Source organism: Armigeres subalbatus, chromosome 2 (assembly GCF_024139115.2).
Source record: "Armigeres subalbatus isolate Guangzhou_Male chromosome 2, GZ_Asu_2, whole genome shotgun sequence".
Classification (NCBI taxonomy): Eukaryota; Metazoa; Arthropoda; class Insecta; order Diptera; family Culicidae; genus Armigeres; species Armigeres subalbatus.
In genome coordinates, this window is record NC_085140.1 from 453,284,196 (window position 1) to 453,303,073 (window position 18,878).

At 41.1% G+C, this 18,878-nt stretch overlaps 2 protein-coding genes across 2 annotated transcripts in view; both read left to right on the plus strand.

Annotated features, from left to right (window-relative positions):
* Positions 1-18,878, plus strand: part of LOC134213783 (uncharacterized) — a 255,073-nt gene that overhangs the window by 181,605 nt on the left and 54,590 nt on the right.
* Positions 6,394-12,027, plus strand: LOC134210469 (uncharacterized). Its single transcript, XM_062686517.1, has one exon. It carries the CDS (start codon positions 6,394-6,396, stop codon positions 12,025-12,027), a length of 5,634 nt encoding a protein of 1,877 aa, XP_062542501.1.

Sequence of the window (18,878 nt, forward strand, 5' to 3'; positions counted from 1 at the left end):
TTTATTCTAAAAGTGAGGAGTTCAAATTCAGCTTTGCAGAAGAGAGAAACCAAATTTCTATCAAAAGACGTACTTTTGTGGATGAAATTCCGTTTTTCACAACAAATGTACGTATCAAATGAAATCCAATAACCCACATGCATTCTACAAGGCCCATTCTACAAAATTCAAACTTTATTCTAAAAGTGAGGAGCCAAAATTCAGCTTTGCAGGGGAGAGAAACCAAATTTCTATGAAAAGACGTACTTTTGTGAATGAAATTCCGTTTTTCACAACAAATGTACGTGCCAAATGAAATCCAACAACCCACATGCATTCTACAAGGCCCATTCTACAAAATTCAAACTTTATTCTAAAAGTGAGGAGCCAAAATTCAGCTTTGCAGAGGAGAGAAACCAAATTTCTATGAAAAGACGTACTTTTGTGAATGAAATTCCGTTTTTCACAACAAATGTACGTGCCAAATGAAATCCAACGACCCACATGCATTCTACAAGGCCCATTCTACAAAATTCAAACTTTATTCTAAAAGTGAGGAGTCGAAATTCAGCTTTGCAGAAGAGAGAAACCAAATTTCTATGAAAAGACGTACTTTTGTGAATGAAATTCCGTTTTTCACAACAAATGTACGTGCCAAATGAAATCCAACGACCCACATGCATTCTACAAGGCCCATTCCACAAAATTCAAACTTTATTCTAAAAGTGAGGAGCCAAAATTCAGCTTTGCAAAGGAGAGAAACCAAATTTCTATGAAAAGACGTACTTTTGTGAATGAAATTCCGTTTTTCACAACAAATGTACGTGCCAAATGAAATCCAACAACCCACATGCATTCTACAAGGCCCATTCTACAAAATTCAAACTTTATTCTAAAAGTGAGGAGCCAAAATTCAGCTTTGCAGGGGAGAGAAACCAAATTTCTATGAAAAGACGTTCTTTTGTGAATGAAATTCCGTTTTTCACAACAAATGTACGTGCCAAATGAAATCCAACGACCCACATGCATTCTACAAGGCCCATTCTACAAAATTCAAACTTTATTCTAAAAGTGAGGAGTCGAAATTCAGCTTTGCAGAAGAGAGAAACCAAATTTCTATGAAAAGACGTACTTTTGTGAATGAAATTCCGTTTTTCACAACAAACGTACGTGCCAAATGAAATCCAACAACCCACATGCATTCTACAAGGCCCATTCTACAAAATTAAAACTTTATTCTAAAAGTGAGGAGCCAAAATTCAGCTTTGCAGGGGAGAGAAACCAAATTTCTATGAAAAGACGTTCTTTTGTGAATGAAATTCCGTTTTTCACAACAAATGTACGTGCCAAATGAAATCCAACAACCCACATGCATTCTACAAGGCCCATTCTACAAAATGCAAACTTTATTCTAAAAGTGAGGAGCCAAAATTCAGCTTTGCAGAGGAGAGAAACCAAATTTCTATGAAAAGACGTTCTTTTGTGAATGAAATTCCGTTTTTCACAACAAATGTACGTGCCAAATGAAATCCAACGACCCACATGCATTCTACAAGGCCCATTCTACAAAATTCAAACTTTATTCTAAAAGTGAGGAGCCGAAATTCAGCTTTGCAGAGGAGAGGAAGCAAATTTCTATGAAAAGACGTTCTTTTGTGAATGAAATTCCGTTTTTCACAACAAATGTACGTGCCAAATGAAATCCAACAACCCACATGCATTCTACAAGGCCCATTCTACAAAATTCAAACTTTTTTCTAAAAGTGAGGAGTTCAAATTCAGCTTTGCAGAAGAGAGAAACCAAATTTCTATCAAAAGACGTACTTTTGTGGATGAAATTCCGTTTTTCACAACAAATGTACGTATCAAATGAAATCCAATAACCCACATGCATTCTACAAGGCCCATTCTACAAAATTCAAACTTTATTCTAAAAGTGAGGAGTCGAAATTCAGCTTTGCAGAAGAGAGAAACCAAATTTCTATGAAAAGACGTACTTTTGTGAATGAAATTCCGTTTTTCACAACAAATGTACGTGCCAAATGAAATCCAACAACCCACATGCATTCTACAAGGCCCATTCTACAAAATTCAAACTTTATTCTAAAAGTGAGGAGCCAAAATTCAGCTTTGCAGGGGAGAGAAACCAAATTTCTATGAAAAGACGTTCTTTTGTGAATGAAATTCCGTTTTTCACAACAAATGTACGTGCCAAATGAAATCCAACGACCCACATGCATTCTACAAGGCCCATTCTACAAAATTCAAACTTTTTTCTAAAAGTGAGGAGTTCAAATTCAGCTTTGCAGAAGAGAGAAACCAAATTTCTATCAAAAGACGTACTTTTGTGGATGAAATTCCGTTTTTCACAACAAATGTACGTATCAAATGAAATCCAATAACCCACATGCATTCTACAAGGCCCATTCTACAAAATTCAAACTTTATTCTAAAAGTGAGGAGTCGAAATTCAGCTTTGCAGAAGAGAGAAACCAAATTTCTATGAAAAGACGTACTTTTGTGAATGAAATTCCGTTTTTCACAACAAACGTACGTGCCAAATGAAATCCAACAACCCACATGCATTCTACAAGGCCCATTCTACAAAATTCAAACTTTATTCTAAAAGTGAGGAGCCAAAATTCAGCTTTGCAGGGGAGAGAAACCAAATTTCTATGAAAAGACGTTCTTTTGTGAATGAAATTCCGTTTTTCACAACAAATGTACGTGCCAAATGAAATCCAACGACCCACATGCATTCTACAAGGCCCATTCTACAAAATTCAAACTTTATTCTAAAAGTGAGGAGTCGAAATTCAGCTTTGCAGAAGAGAGAAACCAAATTTCTATGAAAAGACGTACTTTTGTGAATGAAATTCCGTTTTTCACAACAAATGTACGTGCCAAATAAAATCCAACGACCCACATGCATTCTACAAGGCCCATTCTACAAAATTCAAACTTCATTCTAAAAGTGAGGAGCCGAAATTCAGCTTTGCAGAGGAGAGGAAGCAAATTCCTTTACGTACTTTTGTGAATGAAATTCCGTTTTTCACAACAAATGAACGAGCCAAATGAAATCCAGCAACCCACATGCATTCTACAAGGCCCATTCTACAAAATTCAAACTTTATTCTAAAAGTGAGGAGTCGAAATTCAGCTTTGCAGAAGAGAGAAACCAAATTTCTATGAAAAGACGTACTTTTGTGAATGAAAATCCATTTTTCACAACAAATGTACGTGCCAAATAAAATCCAACAACCCACATGCATTCTACAAGGCCCATTCTACAAAATTCAAACTTCATTCTAAAAGTGAGGAGCCGAAATTCAGCTTTGCAGAGGAGAGGAAGCAAATTCCTTCGAAAATACGTACTTTTGTGAATGAAATTCCGTTTTTCACAACAAATGAACGAGCCAAATGAAATCCAGCAATCCACATGCATTCTACAAGGCCCATTCTACAAAATTCAAACTTTATTCTAAAAGTGAGGAGTCGAAATTCAGCTTTGCAGAAGAGAGAAACCAAATTTCTATGAAAATACGTACTTTTGTGAATGAAATTCCGTTTTTCACAACAAATGTACGTGCCAAATAAAATCCAACGACCCACATGCATTCTACAAGGCCCATTCTACCAAATTTAAACTTTATTCTAAAAGTGAGGAGCCAAAATTCAGCTTTGCAGAGGAGAGGAAGCAAACTCCTTTGAAAATACGTACTTTTGTGAATGAAAATCCGTTTTTCACAACAAATGTACGTGCCAAATAAAATCCAACAACCCACATGCATTCTACAAGGCCCATTCTACAAAATTCAAACTTTATTCTAAAAATGAGGAGTCGATTGCAGAGGATGGATGATTTTTTCAGCACGGGTTGTAGTTTATCCAACGAGGCTTGCCGAGTTGGATAAATACTACGAGTGCAGAAAAAATCGAGTTTTGCAACGAGTTGCACACGCTATTTTTTGCAATGACGAAAAATGAACTTTAATTTGATAAATTTGTACCACAATTGTACAGTCTAATTTACCACACATGATCATTCTTGCCAATAAATTATGTTGCTGCGGAGAACATTCAGATTCCATGTTACCGTGCCACATTGCATAGTTCGATAAACTGTGAAGCGATAGATGTACTTGCCTTCCAGTCTTCCCACGAACCTGAACTGAGTTCAACTTGAGTATAATTTTCTTCAGTTGCGTTCAGTTCCAAACCCGCATCGCTACTGTACTCAGGTTCGGGTGTATACCGTGTACCGAGCGGTACATGTATAAACTGAAGTACAAAACTTCGGTTCGAACTGTGGTACACCAAACATAGACGAGCTATATCCGAACAAAAGACGAAGTATGTCACTGTAAATTTCGACGAAAAGAAGCGAAAGGAGAATGGGAGCGGCTGTAAAGATAAGAGTTGAATGCTAGTGTTCTGATCCAGCGTTTTTTTATATGTCGAAAGAAATTTTTATTTTTTTTATTTTTTTCAGTAGAGAATAAAAAAGAAAAATGTCGTTTTCGTTTATTCGCACCGGTGTAGGTAAACTTGCACTGGAATCGTTCGTTTTTAAAAACGGTGCAGTTCCATTCTTGCTTTATTTTGCCACCGGTGTAGAAAAATTTACACTTTGCCTGAAGCGGGTAGGCACCGCGTGGTAACAATACTTGTGTGATGTGGAATTGTCATAAGTCTCCTATTAGGTTTTTTATTAGGTCTTTCGGGTATCTTTGTTTTTATTGATATTTTCAACAAATTAATTAATTATGAAAGTCCTTTTCGACTTCTTGGCTGTCAGTAATGTCGATGGCGGTAATTGAAATAATCTTCATTTTTAATAAGTTTTAAATAAATATAAACATATAATATGATTGGAATCCAGTAACTTTTCCACGGCTAGATTCCATAAATTTCTAGCATTCACAATTTATCAAATCCTACAAGAACCATTTGAGAACCTTATGCCTAACCATGTTTTACGTTTTCAATTTGCAAAATTAAATTTTAAAATTGGTGTGATAATTTGTGCAATATAAAGTAGATATTGAAAAACATTAAAAACAAGACGAAAATATAATATAAATCCTTGCATAAATCTCAATAATATTTACTTGCTATTTGATTGACGGCATCACCAACTCCATCGAAAACATATGTTGGCAGTCAAAAAGTTGCACCTGAACTGTTCGTATTTGCGATGACAAATGTTCCACCTCCCGTGTATACCGTTCGGAATAAACGAACATAAGTGTGAAACACAACACGTCAGCTGTACTGTACCCTTACCGTACCGAAGTTTGAACTTGGGTTTGAAAATGAACTCGAACGCAAGTCCGGGTTTGAGTACATCATCGTGCGTTGCGGTTCGAACGGAAGAAGAGAGTTCAAAAAGAGTACGCGTACTCTTGTACCGAGCGGGTTTGATGTTCGTTGGGAAGACTCCTTACCCTTTTTGATGTTATGTCCACCAAACTATTTAATTTGTTACGGGTCGCATAGAATACACTATTTGAGCACTAAACCAAGGTAATTTAGCAAAATGTAGTCATGTAAATACTGTACTGATGTTGGTTTTTCATTATAGCACCCAAATGAGTGTTATAATGAATATTATGCAACTCATTTGAGTTGCATAATGTTCATTAAACCACCCATTTCGTTGGTATGGAAAAGTAGGCCGTTTTATCATTCAAATAACAACTGTAAACCAGGTATTATGATCAAGAATTGCAAAAAGCATATTTCATTTCTAAACGGAGCAAATAGATTTTTCGTTACGCGTGTTTACCTTAAGGACAATTCTTGGAATTCTTGGATGGCTTGGAATGAAACATGCATTCACTTCATATCCAAGTTGGCTCAAATAATCACTAAGAGCTTGTTGCATTTCTAAACGGAGCAAATAGATCTTTGGCTACGCGTATTGTTGCGGCACTTGGCAACACGGCGTGATGGTTGGTGAATTGGGTGGATCAATTTGGTAGGTGAATTCATGGAAGGTAAAAATAAAAACAAACAAGATTGGAGGCTGTTGATTTATTACGGCGATTTGTATATTGATGCTACTACGGTGAACTGCTGGGAAACCTGAAAAGGAAATAAATTGTTAATTAGAATTTGGATAAAGTGATTGAGTTGAATTAAATCGGTTGTTGTTAGTAAATTAGCGGAAGGTATTTTTAGAAAAGCTACTGGAAGGAGTGTATTATAAAGAAATGTGTATTTAGCTTACAGAATTAGAAGCGGAGTAGGAATAATTGGATTGTATTGGAAGGAGGAAAAAACTACTCATGTAAGTTGAAATGAAACACAAAATGGTTGACAATTATTAAAAACAGAACATTTTCAGTTTTGAGCTGCAACAACAAAGCTGCTACAAAAACAAGTTTTTTCGAGATCCGAACATTCTCAAAAATGAGTAAAGGATCGAATTCGCGCCTTTCCGACCCGAATGAGACGGCCTACAATTGCGGGAAATGCCACCGGCCGGACGAAGATGAGAGCCAGATGGTATTCTGCGACAACTGCCAGGTGTGGTTCCATTTCGGCTGCCAAGGAGTGACGTCAGCAGTACAGGAAGACAACGATTGGGTTTGTAACGACTGCGTTGGTGACTCAAACGGAGCGACTGCCATCGGGGCCGAGGAGAATGAGTTGCTGGAAGCAGAAAGGGAGATAGCTCGCGAGCGAGAGCGTCTTGCTGCTTTGATAGAGAGGAAGAAAAGGGTGGCAAGTATGAAACTAGAGTTAAAGAAAGAAAAGAGGGAAGCGATGTGGCAGTTAGAGAAGCAGGAATTAGAAGCAAAGGCTGTAGCTGAGGAAGAATTCAATAAGAAAAAGAAAACAGAACAGTCAAAGATTCAGCGCAGAATAGATAAGGCTTTAGCGGAGCGTGTTCAGTTAGAGAAGGAACAAAGTACGATACGATTCTGTAGGAAGACATCAACTCCGACAGTAGGCTTAGGTAATGCCCAAGAAAATGTAAGGTCATCGAAAGTCAACGCGGATGCAACTCGCGCGGGAAATGTTCATACTAGCGAATCGGCGTCGAATAGTGAAAGTGATAGTGGTGATGATGCCAGTGCTAACGGTGACGAAGTGGAAGTGGTTCCAACCAAAGCCCAGCTGTCTGCGCGTCAGTTTTTGGCTCGACGGTTGCCGACGTTCACCGGGAAAGCGGAAGAGTGGTCGATCTTCATCACAAGCTATGAGGCGTCGACGAAAGCGTGTGGTTTCTCCAACCTAGAAAACCTAGTACGGCTGCAGGAGTGCTTGAAGGGAGCTGCACTGGAAGCGGTAGGATCGCGACTTCTATTGCCGCAGTTTGTTCCCAAGGTGATTCAGGAGCTGAGAGAACAGTTTGGCCAACCTGAACAAATTTTGGAGACGTTGTTGGTGAAGGTGAGATCCGCGGACGCACCGAAGACGGAGAAGCCGGCGTCGTACATTACGTTCGGTCGATTGGTCCAGCAACTCTGCGACCACATGGAAGCAACACGCCTGGAAGAACATCTGATCAACCCGTTACTGATAAGTGAGTTGGCGAAGAAGCTTCCACCGAGTACAAAGATGGATTGGATTCGATACAAGCGCGGGCAGTTAGGCGACGGGAAGAGAGTTACATTACGTACCATGGCAGATTTTCTTGCGGAGATAGTCTCTGTAGCTACGGAGGCGATAAATCTGGTGGACGGGCAACCCAGTAGTAGTCGTGTGTGCAATCCGGAGCGGAATCGAGAGCGAAGCAAGGTGAAGCAACAAGGAGCGTTTGTGAACGTTCATAATGAAGACGAACGGACCGTTCGAGATACCGAGCCCCAGAAGCGAATTCCATGTGTGAAATGTGGCGAGACAAATCACAGGTTGCGTAATTGCGAGGATTTTTTGAAGCTTGATCCAGCACAGCGGTTGAAGGCGGTAGAGAGATGGCAGCTTTGCAAAAGCTGTCTAAATGCACACGGAGACTCCAAGTGTAAAATGAATATTCGCTGTAAGGTGGCGAATTGCAACGCAACGCATAACACCTTGTTGCATCAACTATACGCACATTCGTCATGTAACATGCACAGTAGCATAGTACAGACGTCGGTGATCTTTCGTGTTGTCCCAGTGATGGTGTATAATGGTTCCAAGGCGGTGAAGATATTGGCGTTCTTGGATGAAGGCTCATCGTATACGTTGATCGAAGATTCGGTCGCGGAAGAGCTTGGTTGCGATGGAATCGTGCAACCATTGCGCGTGTCATGGACTTCCGGAATGACAAGACTAGAGCGGGAGTCGAAGATAATTGATTTGGCGTTATCGAGCTTGGATTCAACCCAGAAAACCGTAGTGAGGAGTGCGCACACTGTTAGAGAGCTGGGATTACCGAAGCAGACGATGCGGTTTGCTGAATTTGCAATGCAGTACCAGCACCTTCGTGGCCTGAAGGTGGCAGATTACCCTATGGAGACGCCACGTATTCTAATTGGGTTAAAGCATCTGCACCTGTTTGCACCTTTAGAGTCACGGGTTGGTAATCCAGGGGAACCAATTGCGGTTAGGTCGGCGCTAGGATGGACGGTGTATGGCCCACAAGAGAAGTCGCAGCAGAATTCCACATTCGTTGGGCACCACACATGTGCTAGTGTGTCAAATGAAGAACTTTATCGGATTTTGAAGTCGCATTACGTGGTGGAAGATTCGGCAGTCATGGTGGACGTAATACCTGAGTCAGACGACGATCGTAGAGCCAGGGAGATACTTGAAGGAACAACAGTGCGCATCGGTCAACGCTTTCAGTCCGGCTTACTGTGGAGGGATGCAGATATCAAATTTCCAGATAGTTACGGAATGGCAGAGAAGAGGATGAAGAGTCTGGAGAAGCGGTTAGCAAGAAACCCGATGCTGCAGCAGAATGTACAGAGGCAAATGGAGGAGTACATAGAGAAGGGATATTGCCACAAAGCGACAAAGGAGGAGCTACAAACCACAGAGAGACATAAGGCGTGGTATCTACCGTTAAACATCGTACTGAATCCAAAAAAGCCAGGAAAAGTGCGTTTAGTCTGGGATGCAGCGGCCGCTGTGCAAGGCGTTTCTTTGAATTCCGCATTGCTGAAGGGTCCGGATCTGCTGGTTTCCCTGCCGTCAGTGATAAGCCAGTTCCGTGAGCGAAGGATAGGGTTCGGTGGCGACATTCGCGAGATGTTCCACCAAGTGAGAATACGTCCTGAGGATCGTCAAGCGCAGCGGTTTCTATTTGGAGGAGAAGTGTACGTGATGGACTGTGCCATTTTTGGAGCATCATGCTCACCAAGTCAAGCATTGTACGTTATGCAAAAGAACGCGAAGGAGTTCACCAAGGAGTATCCAAGAGCAGTAGAAGCAGTAGTGAAGAAGCATTACGTCGACGACTATTTCGACAGCGCAGATACCGTAGAGGAAGCAGTCAAGCAAGCTGAAGACGTTAGAGATATCCACTCCCGTGGAGGATTCCAAATTAGAAACTGGGTTTCAAATGCAGAAGAAGTACTGGTGAAGTTGGGAGAACGTCAAACAAGTCAGGAGATTCACTTTCACCGCGATAAAGAGACGGAGTTTGAGCGAGTACTGGGACTTGTGTGGAATACCAGACAAGATGTGTTCACGTTCTCAACGCAAATCAGAGAAGACCTGCAGCCATTCTTGATCGGTGGCCATCGGCCGACAAAACGGATCGTGTTAAGTTGTGTGATGAGCTTTTTTGATCCCCTTGGATTACTAGCCTTATTCACAATCCATGGACGTATTATAGTTCAGGATCTTTGGAGAAGCGGCTGCAATTGGGATGACACGATCGACGAAGAGGCGATGGCAAGGTGGATTCGATGGACGGCGTGTCTGAACGATGTGGCAGCAGTTCGTATTCCTCGATATTACTTCGGAAATGGTGCTTTGCTGGATTACGACTCACTTCAACTTCACATTTTTGTGGATGCGAGTGAGAACGCGTACGGGGCTGTTGGTTATTTCCGAATATCGGCAGCTGGGGTTCCTCGTTGCTCGCTAGTTCAAGCCCGCTCCAAGGTTGCTCCAATTAAGCCGCATTCTATCCCACGTATGGAACTGATGGCTGCGGTGTTAGGAGCTCGGCTTAAGGATACAATACTGACAAGTCACAATCTACAGGTAAAAAGACTATTCTTCTGGACTGACTCACGAACTGTACGGTCGTGGATAACGTCTGATGCACGAAAGTATCGTCAGTTCGTCGCATTCCGTATTGGTGATATCGTCTCGCGAACAAAGGTCCCTGATTGGAGGTGGATACCGACGAAACTTAACGTCGCCGATAAGCTGACGAAGTGGTCAAAAGAATCGCTCCTACAGACGAGTACCGTATGGCAAAGAGGACCAGCATTCTTGTATCGCCCCGAGAGCGAGTGGCCCAGTGACGCAGTAGTAGAACCGAACGTCCCAGAAGAGTTTCGAGCCGCTTGCTTGTTCCATAGAACGGAAACGGAATTCCAATTCATAAATGTGTCCAGGATCTCAAAGTGGAATGTGATAGTACGAACTGTAGCGTTAGTCATACGGTTTGTGGCTAACCTACGCAGAAAAGTGCAGAATCAGGCAATACTAACGATTCGAGCTCTGCGGAACTTTAATTACCAACATAAGGTGAATGCGGTACGAATGGGCCTGCAGAGAGAAGAGTTCCAGCGCGCGGAGGAGATATTGTGGCAACAAGCGCAATGGGAAGCATTCGCAGACGAAGTATGTATTTTGCGCCGTTTGCGGGATAACAACGGTGAGTGCAACGCGAAGATCGAGAAGCGAAGTCCTCTTTATAAGCTTTCACCAATCCTGGACGATAAGGACGTAATTCGTGTAGATGGTCGAACAGCTCAAGCCGAGTTTCTTCCATTTGAAATGCGGTTTCCCATAATTCTGCCTAGGGGACACTTGATAACATCACGAGTGATCGAGCATTATCATCGGCAGTTGGGGCATGGACATCGAGAAGCCGTGGTAAATGAGCTGATGCAGAGATTCTGTATTCCAAAGATTAGAGTTGAGGTGGTGAAGGTAATGCGAAACTGCGTATGGTGTAAGGTGTACAAATGCCATCCGGCCGTGCCAAAGATGGCACCACTACCAGTGCAAAGGGTGACACCGTTCCTGCGACCCTTCACATACACGGGTGTTGACTATTTCGGTCCGATTACAGTCACAGTCGGTCGGCGCAGCGAAAAGCGGTGGGTGGCTTTGTTCACTTGTTTCACGACCAGGGCAGTTCATTTAGAGGTTGTTAAAAGTCTTTCTACGACATCCTGTCTAATGGCAATTCGAAGGTTTGTGTGTCGACGAGGGAGTCCGCTAGAGTTTTTCTCGGACAATGGCACTAACTTCGTTGGAGCGAGTAAGGAGTTGGAGAAGATTGAGGAAGAGTGCAGTGAAAATTTCACGAACGCGAGAACGAGGTGGAATTTCAACCCTCCCGCAGCCCCACACATGGGGGGAGTGTGGGAAAGATTGGTCCGGTCGGTGAAGGAAGCTGTGTACGAGTTACAAGACGGTCGTTCACTGTCGGATGAGGTTCTGGAGACTGTGTTGGCTGAAGCAGAAGGAATTATTAATTCAAGACCTTTGACATTCGTGTCGAAGGAAAACACGGACCCAGAAGCATTAACTCCGAACCATTTTTTGCTTGGGTATCCATCGTGCGAAAGAGACGGAAGGCTACCCCAAGGGAATGAAGCTGCAGCGTTGCGAAATCAATACGAGAGATCTCAAGTGCTTGCTGATAAGCTGTGGAAACGCTGGGTGAAGGAGTATTTGCCAACGATAAACTTAAGAGCAAAGTGGAGAGAAGAGCAAGGTTTAGTACACGTAGGTGATCTGGTGTATATGGCAGATGAGGCGAACAGAAGAAGCTGGATCCGGGGAATAGTGGAAGAAATTTTCAAAGGAGCTGATGGTAGAGTCCGTCAAGTGGTAGTTCGAGCCGGCGGAAAGTTGTATAGGCGAGCCGTGGCAAAAATTGCAGTGCCTGAGATAGGAGACGGAACATCTGTCTACGTTTAAAGGACCCTTCGCCAGAGTTACAGGAGGGGCTGTTGCGGCACTTGGCAACACAGCGTAATGGTTGGTGAATTGAGTGGATCAATTTGGTAGATGAATTCATGGAAGGTAAAAATAAAAACAAACAAGATTGGAGGCTGTTGATTTATTACGGCGATTTGTATATTGATGCTACTACGGTGAACTGCTGGGAAACCTGAAAAGGAAATAAATTGTTAATTAGAATTTGGATAAAGTGATTGAGTTGAATTAAATCGGTTGTTGTTAGTAAATTAGCGGAAGGTATTTTTAGAAAAGCTACTGGAAGGAGTGTATTATAAAGAAATGTGTATTTAGCTTACAGAATTAGAAGCGGAGTAGCAATAATTGGATTGTATTGGAAGGAGGAAAAAACTACTCATGTAAGTTGAAATGAAACACAAAATGGTTGACAATTATTAAAAACAGAACATTTTCAGTTTTGAGCTGCAACAACAAAGCTGCTACAAAAACAAGTTTTTTCGAGATCCGAACACGTATTGACCTTAAGGCGTGTACTCCAATTCTTGGAATCCTTGAATGACCTGGATACGCGTATTGCGGGCAGCAGGGACTATATCCAAGGGCTTTACGATCCCTCTCCACGGCCTCTGCGAGATAGGGGGCCTGCCTAAGACGTGGTGGGGTTCGGCAGTGGGCTCTGTTGAACCTCTACAAAAAGCTGCATGTGTCCGCAAGCAGGCTCTATTGCGGTGTTGAACTTAATCTTATGTTAAAAACACCTTATAAAGAATAAAAAAGCAGGCCCTATCACAACGACCGTGTGACGCTCAAAGCGCACAGGAGCCCAGTGCGTGTGCTGCTTCAGCAGAATAAGTATGCTACTTCAGAGACTACGCGTGTGCTCATTGCATTACTTACTCCTTGTAAAAAAATCAGAAGAGTTATATACAAGATACGACCGCCCGACGTAAACTACGTAAAACAGATCATAAGATAATTATTTTGGTTAGAGCCTAGAGTGATTGAAATTTTGACTTTTGCGCTCCCTTATGCTTGAACGATAACATTAGCTGTTTTGGTGAACCTCCTAAATTTTCAACTGAATTGGTTATAATATAACTGAGTACGAGCAATTGAAGTTTGTATGAAAATTACTATACAAATCGTCCCCTATGTGAGAGATCGTTTCGTGAGGCGGATGATCAACTATTTAGGGGGAGATCTCCCAACGCCGGACACCTCTCAATACCGGACACTACTTGCAGAGGTCCCTCCTTCATCTTATTAAGTACAAAAAGAAGCTTTTAAAAAGGCTTCTAACGGCAAGGAATATCAGATCTTCATGTGATAAACTTTGTACAAAATGTGATGTTGAATAAAAATTCTGCACACCTGTTTTGTTACACTTACTTCAATTCAATTGTTTCTTCTTGCTGAGAAAGCCACAGAAATTAGCAGAAACAAAAAGTGTAGAGGACATTGAAAAAGGTGGGAATTTGTATTAGGATGTAAAAAATTTAGCTGAAGAGTCAAATAAGCTTCACTAACAATTTTTAATATTTACAACTTAAAGCACGCGAATAATTTACTATTCTGAATGATGTCTTTACTCATGTAACAGGAACTTAGTCACATTTGAACATGATGCAATAGTGTCCGGTACTAGGAGACATTTTTCTGAATCGTAAAATTTTTCACCAAAATTCATCGTTGAAAAACGTGTTCAAATGATCAAATATAGTTTGTACGAATCATCAATGGTCAATAGTCATATTTTGTGTTTCTTTCTTCTATCTATTCTTCCTTTGAAGCAATATAACTCACGAAGAGACCGATTTGCAAGATTTCCTCACTAATCGATTCGTATTGGGATCAGCTGTGTTTCTATATGCAAAAGGTTAGTAAATTTTAAAGAAAATTTGGGAAAATTGTCAAAATACAATATTAGGGCGAGTTTGGAGAAAACCTAATGCGATCGCTCGAAAAATGATCTAGAGTGCGGCGTCGCAATCAACGCAGAAAATGACATTTCGAACGTTAAACGTAAAGACTCGAGCAACGCAGGGTACGTTCTGCTAGTATGGTATAAATGGAAACATAATCCGGATAGTTGAAGTTTTTTTTGTTAAATGGCTTATGTGTCCGGCACTGGAGGATCTCCCCCTAAATATAATCAACCCGAAGACTTCGTAGAATATTTCTAAATTTGTAGGACTATTGTTGTTGCGAACCGATCGGATTTTCGTAAGCAAAGAATAAAGAAAATAAAAATGATCATTATTGATATGTTATTCTTTTACGTGCTCAATTTTCACGATTTTTCATTTTTCACACGATTTAGTATTTCCTTAATAATTTTTCTTGCAAGCAGCGAACTGTTTGGCAATAAAGACGATTTATTCACTTGCTAAGTTTCCTATGTTGCCAATGTACTCATATATTTTTAGATATTAATGACCAACGTTGCAAAACGGTTTTCCGAAAAATTTACTGTTCTCATAGTAATTCTCATACAAACTTCAAACCGCGCGTGCGTGCTTAGTCAAATTACAACCATTGGGATGTTGGATATATGGGGTTGGGAGGTAGCAAGGATTGTTTTGGTAAACGTTTTGCCGCGTGTAATGTGTAGTTTTTCCGCAAATCATGTTCGATCGCAGACCAATCCATTTATGTTTCGAACAAAATTGGCGTAACTCACTATATATGAAAATGGTTGGATATGACAATTTAAAATTTTCATTTAAAAACCCCAAATTTATTATTCCACAGTGGTGATGATGCCTTTCTCCCATTGTTATTCGACTTGGAGTGATTAATGCATTTAATAGTTAATTGCCTATTAAATGGCGATTAATGCTTTTGAAGTGTTATTTTAAAGGGATGCTGCCGAAATAGTAGGATACACGCTAACTTTCACCTACTCAGTGACTGAGTAAAATTGCATTACTCTCTCTTTCTATCCCACAGAAATTTTACTCAATTCCCGTCAAAACAGTTAGAGTGTAACCTTGTTTAAAGTTGATAATCAATTTTAATTATTCGCTTCTTGCTAACATGAACATGTCCAGCATCTGTAGCACTTTTTCATAAACACTAGACCAACATTTGAAAAGGGCGTAACAGCCAAAATTTATTCCTTCTGATTCTTCGTCTACATATATAGCTATATATGTGGACGAAGAATCAGAAGGAATAAATTTTGGCTGTTACGCCCTTTTCAAATGTTGGTCTAGAACACTACTTTTTTGCTCCGACCGCGGTCATTGCTCTGGTTCTATTTTGTACTTTTTGGGCGAATCACCGCACAAAAGTAGAGCGCAAGAACCAACCGCAGACGGCGGCCGTAACGAAACGGTGAAATTTTATGAGTTGGCAAAGATTTGGAATTTTTAATGTTTTTACGTTGATCATTAATAGTTCCAATAGGCTTCAAAAATTGCTGGAAAGTTGCCGATTCGATTGATAACAAAATCTCGAAAATCCATTGAAAGATAAAGTAGCTATTAGCGTTTGAAATCTATCCTAATTTCGTGACGGTCTCGAATTAGGAAATTTCCGTTTTACACCCTGTATCAGAGTCTTCCCCTTAGACGTAGTTTACGTCAAAATAGCAAGTATAATGCATTAAAAAGGGTCAATTTAGGTGAAATAAGTTATTGTTTTTGCAAAATAGAATGTCTTCATAGTATAGGATCCAATATAATTTTCTAAGAGCATGAAAACTAAAATATGTGATGCCTCTTCGTCCGGTTTTTTTTTTGTGGGAACGTCAACAAAATTGAGTCAAGAGCGAGACACTAAAGATGATTCTACTGTTGAGGACGAAGTACGTATCAGTTTTATGTCAAGTGAAAATAATTTACAAATCCCAAACAACAGTTCCGCTGCCTAGATATGTAACCAAACATAGCCTAACCTGTTTCGAAACAAAGCCTCTTTCTACCGACTGAACTGGAAATTTCCAGAGATGAACAAATCTCAAAATACCGGAAGAGCACTGCCTTTTCTGTATTTTGAGATTCCCTGTTATGATATGGAAGAAGGGACGCTCGAAGCAAAAACTCGATCTAATTATGATTTCAATTCCGGTTCCTGTCGAGCAGTAGACTGCTGCTGTTCTGCCACCTTTCAATGGCTCTAATGCATTTGTGCTGCAAGTTTACAGAATTCTGTCAGTATCGTTCCGAATTTCATACTCAACGGACGGCAGAACACGTGCCATCATGAAGCTGAGAATAGTAGCTGCTTTGATTCTGATAGCTGCCAAATTGGTTTTATCGCAAACTCTAGACCGGGAACATTCTCCTTCGCTGTTGGACGGCTTTCTACGATACATCAACCCGGTTGGTGGCCAAGGAATTCGAGGAGGACTCCCCGATGAGCAGCGCATTCGACAACTTGCTCGCCAGGCCGTGGATTACGGTGTGGTGGCGGTCACTCGTTTTCTCGGCCCTCTCATCAGCGGGGGCACTGGTGGATTAGGGGGCGCTGGATCGTTGGGTGGAAGACAATCCTCCCCGGGAGGAATACGCAGCTCACAGTCCGGAGGCGGAAAACCGCTGAGTCTGGATGATGATATCGGTGACTTTGGCGACAGTGACGATCACGATGGTGGTCGCCTTCGGAGGAGAGCAGGCTTGTTTGGGGAACTTCTGCAAAGCGTGCAAACTACTGGGCAAGATCGGGAAGATCGTTATGAGAAAAGATCAAGTGAAGAAACGGAGCCGGCTGTAACAGAAGAAGTCACACACAGTTCGGCTGTTAAACATGGGGGAATGTGCTTCATAGTTAGCTTCATTTGTTTTATCAGTGTGATGGGAACAGTAACCTTTTAGTTTGTAACTTACAGTAGAGAAGCTTAATAATGATCAGTCAATAAATAAATTCAATAAAGTGATTTTACAAGCCTACAGACGAAATTATCCAATTTCATTTGTTACTTCGGGACCGATTTGCTATTTGGGCGTATCTGATTTTGTAAATAAACATTGGAAGGCAAATTCTGTCTAAAGCGAGCATTTCCTAAGAAAATCACGATATGGGGTCGTACACGGTAGTGTACGGAGCGGCTGTGCTGCATAAGAGATAGTGAAAGAAGAGCCTTCCTGGGAAGACTTTTTTATCTGACAAATGCGCAGTGTCCGTTCTCGGGTGCTAGATTCTTGGACCGCTTCCTTGGCCGTGACTGCTCGTGCGTTCGGTTCCAGATGCTCGAGGACCGTGGGACCAGTCGCTTGAGGATCGTTGACAGTCCCGGCGCGGTGATATATTGGATCTGGAATTCCACCATTGACTATCGTTCCTTCTTTGATCCACAACTGAATGGAATGATTTCCGTTTTCCACGTGCCTCGTCCTGCGCTGTGGGCGACACGCCGATAAAGTTGTTTATAGTGAATTCGGGCTATTTGCTTTTCAAATTATTGCACTTTTGAATCAGTGTACTCGACGCGACTTTTTTTTGGTTACGATTATTGCTCCCGAAACTTTTCCCGAGTAAATGATTCCCGGTACCGAACTATTCCACCTGGCACTAACAATACTGATTTCTCTTTGTTCGGTGAAGGTTTTCTGCAGCGGATGTGGCTGCTGTCAATCCAGTTCAGCATGAAAATATCCACCAGATAAGTCTCCTTCTAGATAGCAAACAGCTTCTAAGTTTATGAAACACATGTCAATTTCCTTAAGCCAAGTCAAGTTACTGTGTTTAGTCAGAATTAGAAGAAGACGCAATCTGTTCTGTGTAAAACCGTGTTGTTCTGACCCCCAAACAGAAAACCGACTCGTTCAAACAGACTAGTATCGCTATCGTTATTCAATTACCATTTGTGGAACTCCAGTGATAATCAATCCAGTGGCGTAGCCACGGGGGTGGTTTTGGGTATAAAACCCCCCCCAGAGACAAAATTTTGGGAAGAAATTTTTTTTTAGAAAAAAAAAATGTTCAGAAACCCCCCCCCCCACCCCAATTTTCTAGCTACGCCACTGAATCAATCCACCAGAGATGCTCTCATGTGCGTTAATAATTACAATTAATCGAACTATCAACTTTACAACCAAATTGATTTCATCTTTTCAATACAAATTCCATAATCATAAATTTAGACATTTTTGTGAACCTAATTTGCCTAATATGATAGCATAAGAGAGACATACTCGATAATTCTCCCCTGAAGTATTGCTTGATGACTGGTGTAGAGTATTTTAGTTTTAGAGCGGTCGGTTTTGCACTACCATAACCATCCATCCCTCTACCCTTCCTCAGATTTCTTCTCATTTTGATTACCTTTACTTTTTCTTAAAACCTTGATCATCAACCAAGCGGTTTTTGTGCCTTTCTTATGCACTAGGTATTTAATAAAAAGCTTTCAATTATGTGGTGATTTTCCGGGGATTCCGGACAAACCTCCGGCTGACTTCCATTCGAACTGTCCGACTCCATCTTATTTTTTTCCGCTCCTTATCTACCGACTCACGAGTGCGACCACACGGTCCAAACTTGATCGAGAGAATATTCCACAAGGTAGTAAAAGTATATTACAAACCAGCCGGAAAATCACCACAAATTATCAATTAGGAAAAGTAATTGAATACTTTTCTTTCAGAGCCAGTTCGCGAGAAGGCCGAATTAAGAATAATTGTTTTTTTTTTTCGCATAGCTGTAAAAGCAATATCAGTACCGGTGCCCACAGTAATTGTGACTTATTCAAAAAAATATCAACTGGCACTTTCGCCGAATCCGTTCATTTTTGTTTCAGTTTGCGAAAGACTCGCTGATGTTTAAGGCACTTACTTTGGTCCTATTTTACTTCTTCGCCCTACACTCCCCTTATGGAAAATCCTGATTTTTAATTTCTACTTAGACAAAAA

Excerpts from the sequence above, each read along its gene's own strand:
- LOC134210469 (XM_062686517.1), top strand. The coding sequence starts at position 6,394 with ATGAGTAAAGGATCGAATTCGCGCCTTTCCGACCCGAATGAGACGGCC.